At 45.6% G+C, this 18,654-nt stretch overlaps 1 protein-coding gene across 1 annotated transcript; it reads right to left on the bottom strand.

Moving 5' to 3' along the window:
* Positions 1 to 77: 77 nt before the first annotated feature.
* Positions 78 to 15,175, bottom strand: CCSAP (centriole, cilia and spindle associated protein). Its single transcript, XM_066235066.1, has 4 exons — positions 15,055 to 15,175; positions 14,352 to 14,772; positions 1,783 to 2,051; positions 78 to 489 (listed from the first exon to the last, which is right to left on the bottom strand). The coding sequence occupies exons 2-4, from the start codon at positions 14,719 to 14,721 to the stop codon at positions 313 to 315; spliced, it is 816 nt and encodes a 271-aa protein (XP_066091163.1). The 5' UTR covers positions 14,722 to 14,772; positions 15,055 to 15,175; the 3' UTR covers positions 78 to 312.
* Positions 15,176 to 18,654: the final 3,479 nt, after the last annotated feature.

Genomic DNA, 18,654 nt, shown 5'->3' with positions numbered 1-18,654 from the left:
CCATTTAAAGGCATTTGGTGTCAATATCTTAAAAGATTAAGATGCTTTAAAACAAAACCCTTACAAGAATTTCAAAGGTTTCAGGAATTATCTTCATAAATAACCAAATGTCTATGGCTTCAACTGTCACCCTGCAACTGAGGCAGGTGACCAGGATTCATCTAAAGAGAACAATCTTTCGGAAATTCCCTAAGAATAATTGGTTGGCTTCTTAAACCGGTCTCTGGTTTCTTTTGATGCTCTGTTGTATCTTTGTTCTTTCTTTTATTTACACTTCTGAAAGGAGCCTGTCTCGAGCAGTGGCGTCTCCCTCTAGGCCCTGGCCGAGTAGCATCTCATGTATTCGGTCATCCACGGGTTCTCTGAGGAGGAAGGCTTGACCCTTCTGGTTTTCTCCACATCAACAGAGTGGGCCCGCTGCCTCTGGGCAACCAGTTTCCTTTTTTCCACCTGCCTTCTGTTCTTGGCTCGTAATGCTGATTCGTGAATCTGAAGAGAGTTCAAAAATTAAAGGATAATAACTTAAAGTGGCTTTTGAACTCATTGGCAAAAACATTTGCAAAGAAGCCCCCCCAGGTCACCTAAAGTAAGGACAGAGGCCAGCCCAGCCTCACCATTTTCAGTTCTGCTTATCAAAGCTGTTACCAAAGAGCCACGTCCAGATACTGGGGTGGAACCACTGACAGTGATAAAGCAACCAGCCCTGAAAATGTCTGCTGCATGAAGTGTTAGATATAAACAATAAGCAACTAATTTGCATGTGCCTCTAGAAACTGGCTCTGGAAAATTATTGGATCTGCTTAGTATGAAGCATGAACAAATATTCCATTAAAGGATTTTAAGTGTTTTACAGCAAAATAGTAAAAAATAAATAAAAATAAATCTCAAGAGATTTTATAACCTAAGACATTTGATACTATAGATAAACCCTGTTGAACTTAATCCCATGGAAGTACCAGACCTTTTGTCAAACCACAGCTTTGTTATCTCAAATGTCACTCAACATAACACCATCTGCAAGGGTTTAGAAGGCTGTACAGTGAAATGATTATGGTGTTCAGTCAGAATTCAGTCTGCATTTTGTTTCTTTTCATTCATTCTTTGCTTTAGGCTGTCATGCTAGAAGTAATACTAACAAACACAATTGTTTTTGTGGCTCTACACATGAGGACCCACCCATCTGCCATGTTCTCAGGCCATCAAATAGAGACAATCCAGGAGTCAGAGGAGAGCTGAAGCTTGCAGGAGTAAAAGGGGAAGTAGTCTGAGCAGGGGAAACACCACCATTCGAATTTAATGTGAAGAGCAAAAGGGAGTCTCTGGCAGATGGCAAGAGCTATAGGGAAAGCAGGCTAACAGACAAACCAATGACAAGAGGAGCCAAGGAAATACCAGTTATCAGAGCCACAGGGACTAGAAACCGCAAGATGCCAACAGCAAATCCGGACGGGCAGCTACCGGCCCTTTTGTGCCCCTGCTCAGCACTTCCTGACCCCCCAGGAACTCAAGGACCCAGACTCTGTTCCCTTCTTCACCAGGCTCTGTGCTGGTAAGCCCTCTGAGGTACCCTTGAACTCCTGATCTCCAGGCAGCCAGCATCCAGAATCCTGTTTGCTAATCAGATGCCTTGTTCGGGACTTTCCTTGGCCCAGTGTACCATTCCCTAAGATGTACCATGATCCCAAGCATCCCAGTGTCACTGGGCATGATACTCAATGACAGGAACGTAGCTGAGCCCACCCTCCAAGGACAAGCAGAAAAGCAGGCTACACACGAACACACCTCATGCACTGGGGCAGAAGCACAGACGTTGTGAGTTTTCTGGCTTCCTGTATCCATCTGTTTTTCTCCCCACCCATAAAGAGCAAACGGATGCTTCTTTTCTTTAATTTTACTTGATGATCTCTGAGGACTTTTGACAGCTTTCCTATTTCCTCTAGTGAACAAGGCACTGGGTTGTTGTCGAGGTTTGATACTGCTGGGTAACTGGTCAGTCTCTTTTCTCCTGGTCTCTTCTTCAGGTTTTTCCTTTACATTGTTTATTGGTGATGCTTTTTTAAAAAGAGACAAAACAAGGTGAACATGCTTTAAAATCAGGATTACATATAATTCCTTTAAATAGTTGGGTTGGAGACTACATTATGGTTAATTGAGTCAGTAACATTTTCACTTTTAATTCAATTCACAAGTTTCACTTACAGCAGAAACAAGCTTGTATAATAATTTCCAGTCTATCCCATTTTTAAATCAACAACAAATACAGCAAGGTCAAACCAAGCCTATTCAAAAGCAGCTACTGTCACTCATATTCTAAAATTAAGCATCGCAATTAAATACTAAAATTAAGAGATCTCAGCGACCTAATGGCTTTCTCCAAACTCCCAAGTCCAAGCCATCATCTTCAGGGAAGACGCTTTAGGGAAGATCTGTATTTGTGGAGACCACCCAGCAGCTATACAATGTCAGTTTTTAAGTTACTCAACTCCATTTCCAGGATTCCATTTCTTCCTGATGTTCCACAGTTATGGAAACTGCTCTGTAGGAATGTGTGGCTCTTAAATGCTTCTTGTCTTTTAAGAGATAGCTGGAGACCTCAATTTGAAAGGCCCTGTCACAATAGGGTGTGGTTTCCACAGTTACTCACCTGGTATACAGCTCTGCACCCTGAGTGTGAAGAGCTCGTGGCAAGAGCCAGTGTTTTCTGGGGGCTTCCCCTTCACTGGCTACAAAAATGCCTCCATGACTGTCTACCTGTCCCCAATTCTATCAGCAGAGCTGAGAAACTCAGGTGGGGGGCGGGGCTGCCCGCCCTGCGTTGAACACGCTATGACATAACTATTTCCTTTAATGACCTTTTATAATTTTGCCACTCCTTTTTGCTTATAAACCCTTTATCCTTGGTAAAGGCGATCTTACTTTGTTTACACCCTCTGTGAGCACTTGTTTCACATTCAAACAAAAGCTCCTAATGCATCTGGGGCTCCATTTCCCTTCTCCCAGTTGTTGGTTTTAAGGGTGCCCCTTGCTTCAGATGCTCCAGAATGTGGTTTACAGATGACTTTATAAATTGCTAGTCCAAAGTCTGTTCCCTCTCTCAAGACATACATACTCTTTGTTACTATTCTTCATTGTGATTCTTGTCTTGCTTTCGGCCACATTCCCTTCAAAGGGAAGCAAGCCCTGCACAGGCAGACCAGACTCAGCAACACGTACATGTGAGAAGCCTTGATACATTATCTGTCATTTCTGTCCTCAGCAAGGACCCAGACTCTACCACAGTTTCATTTATTGCTAAGTTTCTTTTGTTTGTTTTGTTTCTTTATTCAGTGAGAGGAGGGGAGGCAGAGAAAGACTCCTGCATGTGCCCAGACTGGGATCCACCCGGCATCCACCCACTAGGGGGCATCTGCCTATCTGGGGCATTGCCCGGTTGCAACTGGAGCCATTCTAGCACCTGAGGCGGAGGCCATGGAACTATCCTCAGAGCCCAGGGGCCAACTCACTCCAATCAAGCCATGGCTGCAGGAGAGGAGGAGAAGAGAGATAGAAAGACAGAGAGAGAGAGAAGTGGGGGTGGGGGGGGAGGTGAAGAAGCAGATGGGCACTTCTCCTGTGTTCCCTGACTAAGAATTGAACCCGGGAAATCCACACGCCAGACCAACGCTCTGCCATTGAGCCAACTGGCCAGGACCCATTTATTACTAAGCATTTTAAGAAAGAGACAGGCCCTGACCAGTTGGCTCAGTGGTTGAGCGTCGGCAGCATGTGAAAGTCCCAGGTTCAATTCCCAGTCAGGGCACACAGGAGAAGCGCCTATCTGCTTCTCCACCCTTCCCCCTCTCCTTTCTCTCTGTCTCTTTCTTCTTCTCCAGCAGCCAAGACATCATTAAAGCAAAAGTTGGCACCGGCACTGAGGATGGCTCCATGGCCTCCACCTCAGGTGCTAGAAAGTTTCCCGTGACATCAGAGCAACGGCCCAGATGGGCAGAGCATTGCCCCCTAGTGGGCATGCTGGGTGGATCTAAGTTGGGTGCATGTGGGAGTCTGTCTCCCCGCTTCCCACTACAGAAAAATACTAGATAGATGATAGATAGATAGATAGATAGATAGATAGATAGATAGATAGGGACAGTCCACCTCTGACCCTGGGGTTTAATGGTCTGCATGACCATGCCCCATATCTTCACAACCAACCCTTGAGTTGTTTGGGGATGACACACGATGCCACCTTCCATCCTGTCACACCTTCACTGCTCGAATATTTCTCTGAGTGATGTGTCCACACCATCGCCTCTCCTCTTCCCTGGACCTAGGAAGCGGGAGAAGGAGCCCACTGGGGCCAAGATGAAGGGAAAGAGAAGGGGGCCCCAACTTAAGTAGTTATAATCCTGAGAAAGAGGGAAAACAGCCCGCTCACCCTTACTATTTCCCTTCCTCTCTTCCTTTTTCATTCCATCTACCCCAGATCTTCTAGGGAAGCCTGCCTGCAGGAGGCAACAATGATTAGTTTAAGGACAAGCTGGAGCTGGACAGAAGAGAGTAGAGATGGGAACCCCAGGTCAAAGGAATGGCTTGTTTAAAGGCATGGAAAGAACAAATAAAAATGGTTCAAAACGACAGGTATGGAGTCTTTGGATGAAGGCATGGAGCAGGGAGCAAAGGGGAGAGAAAGACTTTGCTTTTCAAACTCAGGAGATTCCATTTTAGCCTGGAAATGCAGACCCCCTGAAGAATTTTAAGCTGTATAAAATGGCACAGTCTTATTTAAATTTTAGGAACAAGGCCTCTACCTGCAATTGTGAAGGATGGGTGAGGTCAGAGGTATAGGTGGAAGGGCCAGCTAGGGGAAAATGGCAGAGTCTCTGTGGGTAACCAACAGCGATGGCAGGTGGAGAGGCAAGAAGCGACCACAGTGGTGCTCACCACACCTGGCAGATGCTCAGATGCACCTGGGCACTGTGAACTACACCTGAGCAGATCAGTGGGGAGGTGGTACCAAGGATGCTTTTCAATAGGCCTCTCCAGGGCAACACTGGGTTAGACCCACAGGTGAACAGGGAATGGACAGGAGGCAGGCACTGGCAGGCAAAGGGGAAGCTACGGTTCCCACACAGGTTTGCTGTGAATGGTCATGCTATTCTCTGACCAATGGCCCACCAAAGATTGAGAAAGGAGGGCTTGGCACCTTGGGTCTGACATGCTCTTGGAACAACCAGGCAGGCAGCAGCTGGACCCTGAATCAGGAGCTCAAGAAAGAAGGGGGAATGGAGAGAAGGTGGTGAGCGAGGAGGTGGGAACTGAGGCTCAGATGTGCACCGGGTCACCCAGAAGAAATGCAGAGTCAGAGGACTGGAGCGGAAATAGGCCCTGGGGACACCACTTTTCACCGAGCAGACAGGCAGGGGAGGAAGAGCCCAGGAGGGAGACAGAGAAAGTAGAACTGAAAATGTAGAAAAACTAACCAGGACAGAAGCTGAGGAAAGAGTTTCAGCAAAGGAGAGAGCAATTAACAGTGCCAATACAATAAGAAGTCAGTAGGCTGAGAATGAAGACGGACTCAGCACTGGGCAGTCAGGCTATCTCCTGGGTGCCAGAGGGGAGTGTGGGGTGGGGGACAGGTCACAGTGGGCTGGGCTACTGGGCCAACCCTTCTGCCACGGATAATCAAAAAGGGTGACGTTAAAAACTGACTGTCCACCAAACACAAGAAACTAGAATCTTCTCTGGGATAATTGGCCTCAAATTACTCCTACAGGTAATTTTACAAACACCATTATGAGTGTATTGCAATATGACCAGGTACACACAAAGAGAAACGACCATAGATATTGTCAGACTTGAGATACGGAATTATTATTTACAGTAATTTATTATTTACTGTGTTCACCCCTCTGTGCTTAAAGAAAAAAGACACATTCAAAAATATCTGCAGCAGCAGGAGACAAAAGATGGAAAAGACAGGAGAGAACTTATCACTATAACAATATTTATAGAATCATTGACACAGTGCCTGGTATAAGACAGGTACATATAAGCCTATGTTTCAAAATCCTACTCAAAAGAATGAAGTTTAAAATAAAGACATTTTCAGATAAACAAAAACAGTATTCACCACCGTTCCGATGGAAGATTATAACACCCTTTCTCAGTAACTGACAGATCATTCAAACAGAAATAAATTCAATTTTCCTTTAAGACTGTGCTGTCCAATACAAAAGCTGCTAACCACATGTGGCTTTTAAAAATGTTTAAATTAATTAAAATTAACTAAAAGTAAAGGTTTGGTTTCTCAGTTATACCAGAGTCAAGTGCTCAATAACCACATGTGGGTTGTGGCTACCTTGTTGGGTGGTGCCAAGAGAGGGCAAGGTATCAGCACAGCAAAGTTTTAGTGAACAGTCTGATTTTTAAAACTATTTCAACAACAGAATGAACTCATTTGATGTAATGGATATATATATATATATGTATATGTATGTGTGCATATATATGCATATACAGATAAAACACCACACCCAACAATCACAGAATATACTATCTTTTCATGCAGGATCACTTAACAAAAATTTACATATCCAAGGCCATAAAGAAAATCTTAGTGTGATTCTAAACCTGAAATCATATTGAATGCCTTCTCTATTACGTGAACAAGTCATGTGGCTGCACAGAAATGTGAATGTACTCAATGCCACAGAGCTGTATGCTTAAAAATGATTAAAATGGCAGACTGTACTGTGTATATTTTACTACAATTTTTTAAAATTAAAAAAAGAGTAGTGATGAAGGGCATTCTTTTCTTAATCCTGATCTTATTAGAAATGTTTCCCAAGTTTTCTCACTGAGTATAATGTTTGTCATAGGTTTTGCTATAAATCTGTTTTTAAAAGGCATGTTTCCCTATTTGTATATTATACATAAATTTTAAACTTTATAAATTTTTTCTGTATTATAAAAATCATGATGAAAATTAGAAAATGAGCTTCAGTGAATAGAAATACTATATAACAAAACTTTCATGATATAGTGAGAGCAGTAATCAGAGTGAAATTTGCAGCCTTAAAATCAATACATGGTAGGGCAAAAGTAGGTTTACAGTTGTTCATATGAAAAATAATACAATAATTAATCAACAATATCACAAGAATAAGCTGTGTTTCACATACTCTCAACTGTAAACCTACTTTTGCCCCACTCTACATATCAGAAAAGAAAGGCAGGGCAAAATATCAATGATCAGCATCCACCCTAAAAAATTAGAAAAATAAGCTCAAAAGAAATTAAAGAAAAGATCATGAATTAATGAAAACATACAATAAACAAAGAAGACCAAATGAGTGTGCTGACTCCATAAAAGAGGCCATAGGCATGAGTCCACAGGATACTGTGGACATCACTTATCAGGGTCACCAGCAATCGAAACGTACTCAACAGCACATAAAACACATAATAAAGAAAACCCACACAGCCTAAAGTCAGTTTGGAGAAAAACTAATAGAATTCACAAACCTCTGGCAAGACTGACTGATGAAGAGAGCAAGAATTACAAAATAAAAATAAGTAAAAATAGAGCAAATGTGGGAATTCAGGTTAAATTGTACTGACAACATGCATGTGTAGTCCCTTCCTCCCAAAACCTCACAAAAGTGAAGGAAAGATGCATAAACCCACAAAGAGCAAAGAAGACCATGACACTGTGCACAGGTGTCAGTACGATTTGGAAAATGGAAAGTACCGTATTTCCCCATGTATAAGACGCACATTTTTTGGAAAAATTTGGGATCTAAAAACTGGGTGTGTCTTATACAGTTGTAGATCTTTTACTTGCATTTCCCGTTTTTGAAAATCATGAGGAGTTGTATGAATTCAAGTTGTATGAACTTGAATTCAATAACCTTATGTAATACATTTTTTTTCAAATTTTGGGCCCCCAAATTAAGGTGTATCTTATACATGGGGAAATATGGTAGTTAAAGAGGTAGCAATGGTTTTGTAGAACTGAGTAGAATGCAGTAGAACACAGCCTACCTCCTTACGGGAGAAGGGCCCACAGGATACAAGCTTTACCCCAGAAAGAACTGGAAACTGAGGCACGAGATTCCCCAGAAAGCTAGTACAGGGAGTTGCCTTTTCTGAAGGTGCAACATCAATCAGCACCCCAGTCCAGATGTTCTGACAATGTAACAGAATTGTACCTCTGCTGAGAATTGGGTCAATGCTCCTTCCTCTTGAACCTAGGCAGACTTCTCTAAGTGTAGAATGGGATAAAAGTGGTGGTACATGTGTCCCTGTGATAAGTCCTAACACAGAATCTGCCACATTCTCTCTCAGGGATGCTTGCCATTGGAGGCCAGCCAGCATGCTGTGAGGAAGGCCAGGCACATGAAGATGTCACATGTGAGTGTCCCAACAGACAGGCCCCAACCCTAGAGTTCTCCAGCTGAGGCCACAGACAGCTTGGAGCAGAGACAAGGCATACCCTCATGCCTGGGGTCAAATTCTATCCCACAGAAACTATAAGCAATAATAAATGAGCACTGGGTTTTCAGCCACTAGTTTCCAGGGTAATTCTATTATGCAGTGATAGATACTTCACTTCTTGCATAGACTTTCCTCTAGTCCATGTGCCAGGTGATCAGCCTTCTCCTATCCCAGCAGGCATGTGGGTTACCCTGGGGAAGAAGAAGCAGAGGGGTACAAATTTGGGACACCAGGCACAGCAGAAGTAAGGGTGACAACCTTCTTAAAAATTGGATTACACAGTAAGGAATGAGATCCCTCCTCCATTTCCCCAACTGTATTCCCAGAACGATGACAGCCAGACTCACACCCTCCCAGGCAGGGGACTAGAGGAGCACTGAAGAAGAAGCAAACATAAGAGAAATGTTTAGGGTCCCTCAGAGAGACAGCTGGGTCTTCTTCCAAATACAGCCAACAAGCACCTCCACCTACAGAGCTTCCAAAAAGCTCTTCAAGCCTCACTCTCAAATCTGAGCAGACAGGCTAAGAACAGACATTTGAGTGCATCCTCTAGTAAGAGAGAAACCGAAAGCCCTGGCTGGGTAGCACAGTTATTTAGAGCAGTGATTTTCAACCTTTTTTGAGCCGTGGCACATTTTTTACATTTACAAAATCCTGGGACACACTACCTACCAAAATGACACTCTAACACAGTACATATTATACATATAGTTAATAATATAGTTTCTAAATGTATTTATACTCACTTAGTGTGAAACCTGGGCCTGTTTCGATGAACACAAAAGGGATATCCTGGCAGGAATGGTAGAAAGACACACACGAAGCTCTTCCTCAACAGTTCTCAGTCTCTCTCTGTTTTTAGTTTTTATCACAGTCAAGCTTGAGAAGCTCAGTTCACATAGATATGTGGTTGAAAACGGGAGCAATGTCAAAATAGCTTTGTGGCCAGAATGGGGAACTCCTTGGCAACAGATAACCAAAAACTGTCCAAAGGAAGATCAGCAAACTTTAGCTTTAAAGTTAGATAACATTGTGATGCATTGTATATATCACCCTCTGCAGGGGCCTCTTTTAAAAAGAAAAAGGTCAAATATCTATATACACCATCAGGATAGACATAACCAGCTGAGGCTGAGGCTTCATCTAGTGGTGGCAACATTTACCTCCAGTCCTGACCAAGACTAGAAATTGGGATCATGGGGAGGAGTAGCAGCTTCAACTACTCCCTGCGGCCACACAATGACAAGTGCTCGGCAGCCCCAGCGGGGACCTTCCTGGGTGTGGATGAGAAGTGGCCTACTATTGGTTCATCACTAGTGGTCGGGATGAATCCTAGAAGGTGATTGGTCAGTGAGCGTTCCCTGTGTCTCCACTCTTCCTGTAGCTGATAGCTGGAGGGATTGTGAGGGGAATGTTTACGTTCGGATGGAGGCGGCTGGCAGCAGGCAGGATAAATAGCCTCCGCAGGCCGTATCTGGCACATGGGCCGTAGTTTGGGGACCCATGTTTAATTTCCCCATGGCACACCTGACCATGTCTCACAGCACACTAGTGTGCTGCGGCACACTGGTTGAAAAACACTGATTTAGAGTGTCATCCCAATACACCAAGGTTGTGGGTTTAGTCCCCAATGTTTCTTTCTCTCAAAATAATAATAATAATAATAATAATTTAAAAAAATTTAAATTCTAATAGCTTTCATTTAAAAGAAAGAGATCATAACATACAGAAAAGGACTAAGCCAGGAACATAAGAGAGCTCCCAAGGGATATTTATAGCTTAGGGGTGGAAGTGGGGGAGGCAGAGTTAAAAGAAATCCAAGAACATGATGCTATTTTAAAAATATTTTTAAAGAATACTTGGCACAAAAAAAAGTTATCACTTCAAAATTTAAAACTAAAATGGCAAAATTAAAAATTGTAATAAAGCCTGACCAGGCACAGTGGATAGAGCGTCGGACTGGCATGCAGAGGACCCGGGTTCGAGACCCCAAGGTCGCCAGCTTGAGCGCGGGCTCATCTGGTTTGAGCAAAAAGCCCACCAGCTTGATACCAAGATCGCTGGCTCCAACAAGGGGTTACTCGGTCTGCTGAAGGCCCGTGGTCAAGGCACATATGAGAAAGCAGTCAATGAACAACTAAGGTATTGCAACGCGCAATGAAAAACTAATGATTGATGCTTCTCATCTCTCTCCGTTCCTGTCTGTCTATCCCTTTCTCTGACTCACTCTGTCTCTGTAAAAAATAATAAATAAAAAAAATTGTAATAAAAACTTTGGAAGAGTTCTCCCACAAAATAGAATTAAAATATCGAGAAATTTAAAATAAAAATGTTAAGGCTTGACCCCAAAGGAACACCATCCAATTAAAAATAATTATAGAAATAAAAAATAGAATGAATAAAAATTATTTTAAACAGCACCAGAAAACAACACTAAACTAAAAGTTTTCCAAATTGAAAAGGCCCAATGATGAAAAAAGACACACATAGAATTTCAGAACACCTGGAATAAAGAGAACCTCTTAACCACCTCCCCCCAAATAAGTCACATACACAAGATAGGTATCAGGATGTCATGATACTTCTCAACAGTAAGACCAAAAACTAGGACTCAATATAATAATAATGCCTACAAATACTGTAATTTCTAATCTAGAATTCTCTACCCTGGTCCAAGAATCAATCTAGCCTTTGGAGGGAAAGAATTCACAGTTAACAATCACCCCCACTCCACCCTTACCCCACCCAGGGGACTTCCAAACAGCTTGTTGGTGACCATCCCTTAAATAAGAATGAGAAACCAAAGATCAATAGACATGAAACAATTAGGAAATTAAGAGAATAAATTCATGAAGTCTACCACCCAACTAAGAAATTCAGAAAGAAAGAAACAGAAAAAAAAAAAAGATAGAAAAAACAATTCAAGAAAACTTCCCAGAATTACAAGACTTTAGCTCAACTACAAGGATCCACCAACCATACCAGAGGAAAATGAACCTAGGGCAAGAAAAGAATTCAGAACACAACGGACAAAGAGAAGATCCTAAAGGTTTCTCATGGGGGGAACGTATAATCTACAAAGGATCGAGAATCAGAATACAAAACTGTAAAAGCAATATTAGAAGTTACAAAACAACCTGGCAATGCCTCCAGATTTTAAGATGCAATTGCTTCCAATCTAGAACACTCTCCCCAGCCACAAACTCACTGAATTGAGAGAGTAGGAAAAAAGCTATCTTTTGACCTGCAGGTCTCCAAAACTTAACCTCTTACACATGCTTGCTCAGGAAGCTACAGGAAGATAAGCTCCACCAGGAGGTAGTAAACCAAGAAAGAAGATGATGTGAAAGCCACAGGACAGAGGCTCCTACCCAAGAAAGAAGCCAAGGAGTCCTCCCAGGGTGGTGGCCAAGGGCCCTCCCAAGATACAACCAGGTAGCAGCCGCCAAGTGCAGCCACCAGGCCAGATGGAAGTAGGTCAGAGGCCCTGGGAGGGATGTCTTCAGATGTCCAAAGTGATAGTGAACCTGATGTGCTGGCTGGATTGTGAAAGAAGGGAAAGAGAATCATGGCAAATGGTGTAGGGCAGTTCTGGGCAATGTCTGCACAGGCACTGTACTGTAGATACTAATTGTGAAGCTAAGGAACTCCATGATGCCTATATGCAGAGGGTGTGGGGATGGGCCATGTGTGGGCTAGGGCAGAGATAAAAAGAGAACAAACAGATAATGTCAAAAAACTTTAAACAATGTCAAGACATGTCAAAGAATGCAATATCACTTGTAACAACAGAGACAAACACCAAAGGAAAAACCAAGAGTTGAAGTGGTCACTCAAGAAACAGGCAATTGCTATGTGTGCATGTGAAGGGGAGCTAGCTGCTCTCTCTGTAATAAGCCATAGAGAACTATATGATTCTATGCGTATGCATTACTTCAGTAAAAATAAGAACTAAATGTTTACATTTTATAGAAACTCAAGAGTGCTCAGCATTCTAGTATATAAAACTGTTCGCTTAAAAACAAGGATTTTCAATCACACCAGACACAGGGATCAGCTGTGATAGGAAGGAGCAAAGCAAAGGACCCTGCAAGTGGAAGTCTTGAAGCAGAAATAGTACTATCATCCATCTACCTGATGCTCAAATCAGAAATACTGCAGAAAAGAACTGACTTTCACCACTGGGAGGATTCAGTGTCTCCAAGGAAACCAAACTAATGATTAACTCAGGCAAACACAGGCACCATCCATACCACAATGCTATCTAAAAATTGTATTTTTGTATGCAGGAAAATAATTGACAGCTCTTTGCAAACAAGGAGAGGGAAGAGAGTCGGGGAGAGAAAATCCCATTTGGTGTGTTAAAGCATACATCTCTTAATTTCACCGGCAGATCAGTTCCCACAGGAATAAACTGGAAGGCATGTTCCCCAAACCCCTTCACCTTCTGTTATATGAATTCGTAACCCTGATCCCTTAAGATAGTCAGGAATCTGCGGGGATTCACAAGTAACACCAGGATAGAGAGGCAGTTCGACCACACACGCTGAAGACAGTATAACAAGAGCAAAGTAGCATGGCTCATAGACTAAATTTCCTCCGCTCCTCCGCCAGCCACTGAGTCTAATTAGAGTTTGATTACTGCTTACAGTGTGGTAAACAAACAAAAGTCACGACCACCCTTCCATGTCTTCATCCATAACACTGAGATAAAAATTATGATCTTACTTCTTAGAATTGTTTTAAATCTTGAGAAAATATATATTCTAAGATCAGTGACTGGATATTATGCTCTTAGTAAATTTTAGTTATTTTTCTCACTAGATCCTCTCTAAAATCGAGTGGCTCTCTCTCTGGTAGTGTCTGGCCAACGTTAGAGGGTGGAAGGAAGGTACCACTGGTTACTGTATCCGAGGCTTTCAACTCGGCTCTTAGCACCAGCGAGCATCCACCTAGCCCTTACGTGTTGAGTCCCCAACTCTACAACCCTCAGGCAAGAAAAACGGTGCACCTGGAAATGCTGAGGTAGCCGGTTCAAAACCCTGGGCTTGCCTGGTCAAGGCACATATGGGAGTTGATGCTTCCAGCTCCTCTCTCTCTCTCTCTCTCTCTCTCTCTCTCTCTCTCTCTCCCTCTCCTCTCTAAAATGAATAAATAAAAATTTTAAAAAAAAAAAGAAAAACGGTGCATGCCAAGGGCTGAAACAGCAAAGGCGCAGCACCCAAGAGCCATTCTCCAGCTACTACTACCGTGCACATCGCAGCAGCCGGAGGGTGAGCGCCTTTTGGTAAGTGGGTGCGCAAGTAGTGGAGGGGACCCAGCACTTGCGAGGCGCACGCTCCCACACGCCCCGAGTTACGCAACAGTCTGCGTAAACAAATGCAAAATGCTCTGCTAGAACAGCGCGGCTCGGTCCAGGAGTTCCCAGAAAACAGCAGCCCCATTCACAAGACAGAAAGCTTAGTTCGGTGGTTCTTAATCTCTTAGGGTACCCCATTGAGACTCTGATGATAGCTGAGCTCCTCTCATTAAAAAATGAGCGCTTAGGAATAAACAGACGGGGATTCACTGGCCCTAAGGCCACCTCGGCCATCGCGTGAAGACCCGGACCTCGCCAAGCGCACTTCAATTGAGTTCGCAGCTGGCTCAAGCCAACCGATTAGGGAAATAAACCGGGGTGGGGGTGGGGGGGGGGTGGGGGGTGGGGGTGGGGGTGGTGAAATCTTCCTTATTTTGTCTAGTGGGGACGGATTCTTAGTCCAGGAAAAATAAAAAATAAAAACAGAGCGCCGCGAGAAACTGACAGAGAGGGGCAGTTCAGATGCCTAGAGCACATCCAGTCCTCCGAGCAGCCCCCCTTCCCATCCTGGTACCTGGCAAAGACGTGTCCTCCGCGTCCCCGGCTTCCTCATCCCGGGCTTCCACGTCCTCGGCCTCCTCCGGGGACCCGCGCGCCCGCCGTTCCTGCTCCTCCCGCGCCGCGGGCTCAGCGGGAAGTGGCAGCGAGGCCTGGGCGTACAGGGGCGCCGGGCTGCCAGCGCCCGACGACGCAGACGACGCCGAGCAGTCCGAGGAGCCGGCCGGGCCCCAGTTGTCCCAGAGCCAGGGCGCGTGAGCCTGCTCCAGCAGCCGGCGGCCCAGGCGGTAGTGCAGCAGCTCGCGGTAGCACGGCGCGTATTCCTCCCAGCGTGGATCCTGGTAGCGCTTCATGTACTCGCTCTTCACCCCGCTGCCCGGGGACATGGTGTCGCTCGCTGGCCCCGAGTGCCCACCGCTCCTCGCTGTCGCCGCCGCCTACGGGAGCGGGGACACGACACAGAGGCCCGCCTTGCACCTCCGGCCGCCGGCCCGCCGCGACATTTAAATCCTGAGCCCCGCCCGGCCCGGGCAGGCAGGGGCGGGGCGCGGGGAAGAGGCGGGGCGCAGCGGCGAAGAGGAGCGGCGGGGCGCGGGGAAGAGGCGGGGTGACGGCGCCGGGAGCCGCGGCTGGGCAAGGGAGCCTGCGGTCAGTCTCCGGAGGGCGGGGGGGGGGGGGGGGTCCCGGGGTCCCGGAACACCGTCCGTGAGTCGATTTACCTTGCGACCCACTTCTGAGAGCCGGGGTGCGGTCCCAGTTGGGCGCCTCCGGGGAGGAGGGCAGAGCGGCCTGGACTGCGGGGCTGGGGTCACCTCGGATGGCGGCTGCGGAGCTCGGAAACCAGACTCTGCGGGGCCGGCGAGAGGGCCGCAGGAGGCCGGGATGGGCGGGAAGAAGCGTGAGGTCGAGAAGGTGTGGGATGAGGAGCGGGGACGAGGCTGGGGGCCCGGGGGAGCGTTGGGACCTCTTTGTCCTCTGAGCGCCCTTCCGAGAGGGCCTTACCTCGTTTTGGCCACGCAGACTGGTCCTCTTGCGTGTGGCGTAGCAGCCAGGAGCGGCCCGCTGTCGTCGTCGTCGTCGTCGTCCTCCCCCCCCCCCCCCCCCCCGCTTTCCTCCTAAGCAAGATGTCGCCGACGGCGCAGCGGCCCGCGTTCCTGCTGCAGCCCACTGGCGAAGACGCCGCCTAAGTCCCGGAAGCAGACGCCTCCAACGCGCGATCCCCGCCTCCGCTCCGTGGGGCAAATGCTTCAGTGCAGAGCGCGCGGGGCGCGAGGTTGCAGGTGGGTGAGCCAACCCGAGGGACCAGGCCCAGGTCACCGTATCCTCTTGCGAGACGCCAACGCACCCACGTCCTATTCGAGTTGCTACCCCATCTGGTACACCGGCTAGCGAAACTGCGTTCCCTTCTTGACACACCTGCGCTGGTCGTGTTTCCCAGAAACAACCCGAAGTCACACGTTGCCTCTTGTTTCCTTCCTCTCTGTTCACACCTGTTACATTTGGCTTTAACCCGTGTTTACGTTCTAGTGCAATTCCTTTCTTGTTTATACCCCATTTTTTAACTATTTATTGAAACCGCCACACCACCCTGTCAGACACCCATTTAAACATGCAACCTTGACATTCAGTTTCATTGTGCAGAAGTATACAACGTTGCCTTAGTTGTTACAATTTGTAAAGTGGCCCCATACAGGTTCTTCCCCTCATTTATTTATTTGTTTGTTTGTTTTAAGAGCCTTGATACATTAGTTACAAAGAGATTTTTGAAAGAAAAGAAATTTGGAAAACCAAAACATATTCAGCGGTTGAAGAACAAGCCTAAGCCATGAGTGAGTGGCTCATTATACTGGGATTTCCACCGCTTTACCAACTATCTTTTTTTTTTTTTCTTTTTTTTTTTTTGTATTTTTCTGAAGCCAGAAAGGGAGAGGTAGTCAGACAGACTCCTGCATGCGCCCGACCCGGATCCACCCGGCACGCCCACCATGGGGCGATGCTCTGCCCATCCAGGGTGTCGCTCTGTTGCAACCAGAGCCATTCTAGCGCCTGAGGCAGAGGCCACAGAGCCATCCTCAGCGCCCGGGCCATCTTTGCTCCAATGGAGCCTTGGCTGCGGGAGGGGAAGAGAGAGACAGAGAGGAAGGAGAGGGGGAGGGGTGGAGAAGCAGATGGGCGCTTCTCCTGTGTGCCCTGGCCGGGAATTGAACCCGGGACTCCTGCACGCCAGGCGGACGCTCTACCACTGAGCCAACGGCCAGGGCATCAACTATTTTCAATTCTGAGTCCTGTTCCTGCCCCTGCCCCTACTCACAACTAAATGCTCTAGAGGGTAAACACTGCCCAGCCGGTAGGGTTAGGGCTCTGAGAACTTGAAGTTAATAGTCTGGAAGTCATTAGCACGGGATTGTTAATGACAGTTTTCTGGAGAGACACTCCATGTTCCCCCTGGCTGTTGACTTCCCCACAATGGCCCTTACATATCCCCCCTCCTTAACATTACTTTCTGTTCCTTGAGATAACCCCCACCTGAACTTTCTCATGCATTTCCCTTTTGTTAAAGCCCTTCTGGCCTTGTTTCTGATGGTTGCAACCAAAAGAACCGTGACAGGGTGCAGTTATATGAAAAATGCAGTACACAATCTGTTTCTGTTAGCTGTGGCTGCATAATTTACCACTCCAAACCTTAGTGGTTCTAAACAACTAAAATGTATTATTTCTTACAATTCTTTGGATTAATCAAGCAGCTCCTCAACTGGTGTAGACCTATACGGTTGCATTCAGCTGGCAGGAGAGCTGGACTGGAAGGTTCAAGAAGGCCTACTCCCATGCCTGGCAGTGGCTGGCTGTGGGTTGAGCCGTCCTGGTCTGCTCCCTGTGTCCTTACCCTCCAGGAAACCAGCTGGTGTCTTCACTAGCTCGCTCTTCTGAAAGGGCAATAACAAGCTGGAATGCCTCCAAAAGTCATAGCATCTCTTCTGATGCATTCTAAGGCTCAGATATAGGGTTGGCAAAAGTAGGTTTACAGTAATGAGTATGTAAAACAGTTTATTCTTGTATAATGATTTATTAATTATTGTATTAGTTTCCATACAAATGACTGTAAGTCTACTTTTGCCTACCCCTATTAGTCACAAGTCTAGCCCAGATCCAGCAAGAGAGAGGTAAACACTTCTGCAGAGAGGATCAGAAGCAACTCACATGGCACAGGGGCATGCGTGCTGGATGGAGGAATATGTGGCTACATTTTACAATCGCACAACCACACACACAGTATATAAGATATAATACCATTTTTTGTATAATTTAAAAAAATAGAACCAGGGATGATGTATTTGTTTTACTTTTCCTTAATTTGCACAACTAAGTGTATTACTTTTTGAAAGTGCTGTTATTAGAGCTCACCCACTTGGAAGTGACATAGACCCAATTCAAATCACTTGAACAGAAAGGACAAAAATTGGCTGTGGCCGAGCCAGACCTTGAGATCCAGTTAATGTCATTGGGATTCTTATTTCTTCTTTCTGTCTTTGAGCTCTTCTTCCTCCTAGGAGACAGCCTCTTCTTCTCCCACTGCAAATGGACTTTCTCCACACAGTGGGAGAGAATGCCAGTTGTAGCCCCAAGGTTATGTTGTTTTATCTGAGGATCACCAGAAAAAAAAAAAAAAAAGAAAAAAAAAAGTTCTTGGTAGGCCAATGAGAGAGAAAGATTCTTCTTAGCTGTTGTCCAGGGTAGGAGTTGATATGATTGGTCAAGCCTGAGTCACATGCCCATCCCTATAAGTGAGGATAGGGTGGGGTGTGGGGTTGAGATTAACAGCCCCATGGGAACAGCATGGAATAGGGAAGAAGTGGCTCCCAAGAAGGAGGAGTAGGCAGATAAAACATATGCCCATCCATATATTTGTATTAAATAAGAACAGAATGAGAAAGACATAATTTAACAGCACTTACAGGAGGGAAAAAAAACCTTTGGGATATAGTTGATCATAAATGAGGTATAGCTGTTAAGAAATCCAATACAATCATAATTTATATCTACCAAATTGTAGTCTTTATCAGGGAGCTAAACCCTCTCTCCAAGAATCCTTTGTTCCCATAGCACTAAAGGACTGCTAATGTGAATGATGGTGTCTGTTCTGCAGACAGAATCAGGACCAATGAGCAGAGATTACAAGATAGAACTGTGGCAAATGTTATGGACTTGAACTAGTTTCTTAAGCAAGAGGAAAATTTTAGGCATGACCTAAGTTGCTCAAAGAAGAAATAGAGCAGGTGGAAAGTGGGCAGACACCAAAGGGACCCCAGGGGCCAGGCAGC

This window comes from Saccopteryx bilineata, chromosome 1 (assembly GCF_036850765.1).
Source record: "Saccopteryx bilineata isolate mSacBil1 chromosome 1, mSacBil1_pri_phased_curated, whole genome shotgun sequence".
In the NCBI taxonomy this organism is placed as follows: Eukaryota; Metazoa; Chordata; class Mammalia; order Chiroptera; family Emballonuridae; genus Saccopteryx; species Saccopteryx bilineata.
Note: the sequence above shows the minus strand (reverse complement) of the source record. Positions and strands in the feature narration are given on the sequence as shown.

Excerpts from the sequence above, each read along its gene's own strand:
- CCSAP (XM_066235066.1), bottom strand. The coding sequence starts at position 14,721 with ATGTCCCCGGGCAGCGGGGTGAAGAGCGAGTACATGAAGCGCTACCAG. Across the intron at positions 2,052-14,351 it reads GGAGGACACGTCTTTGCCAG|CATCACCAATAAACAATGTA; the intron begins GTACCAGGATGG and ends TTTTTAAAAAAG. Across the intron at positions 490-1,782 it reads CTTCTGCCCCAGTGCATGAG|ATTCACGAATCAGCATTACG; the intron begins GTGTGTTCGTGT and ends AACTCTCTTCAG.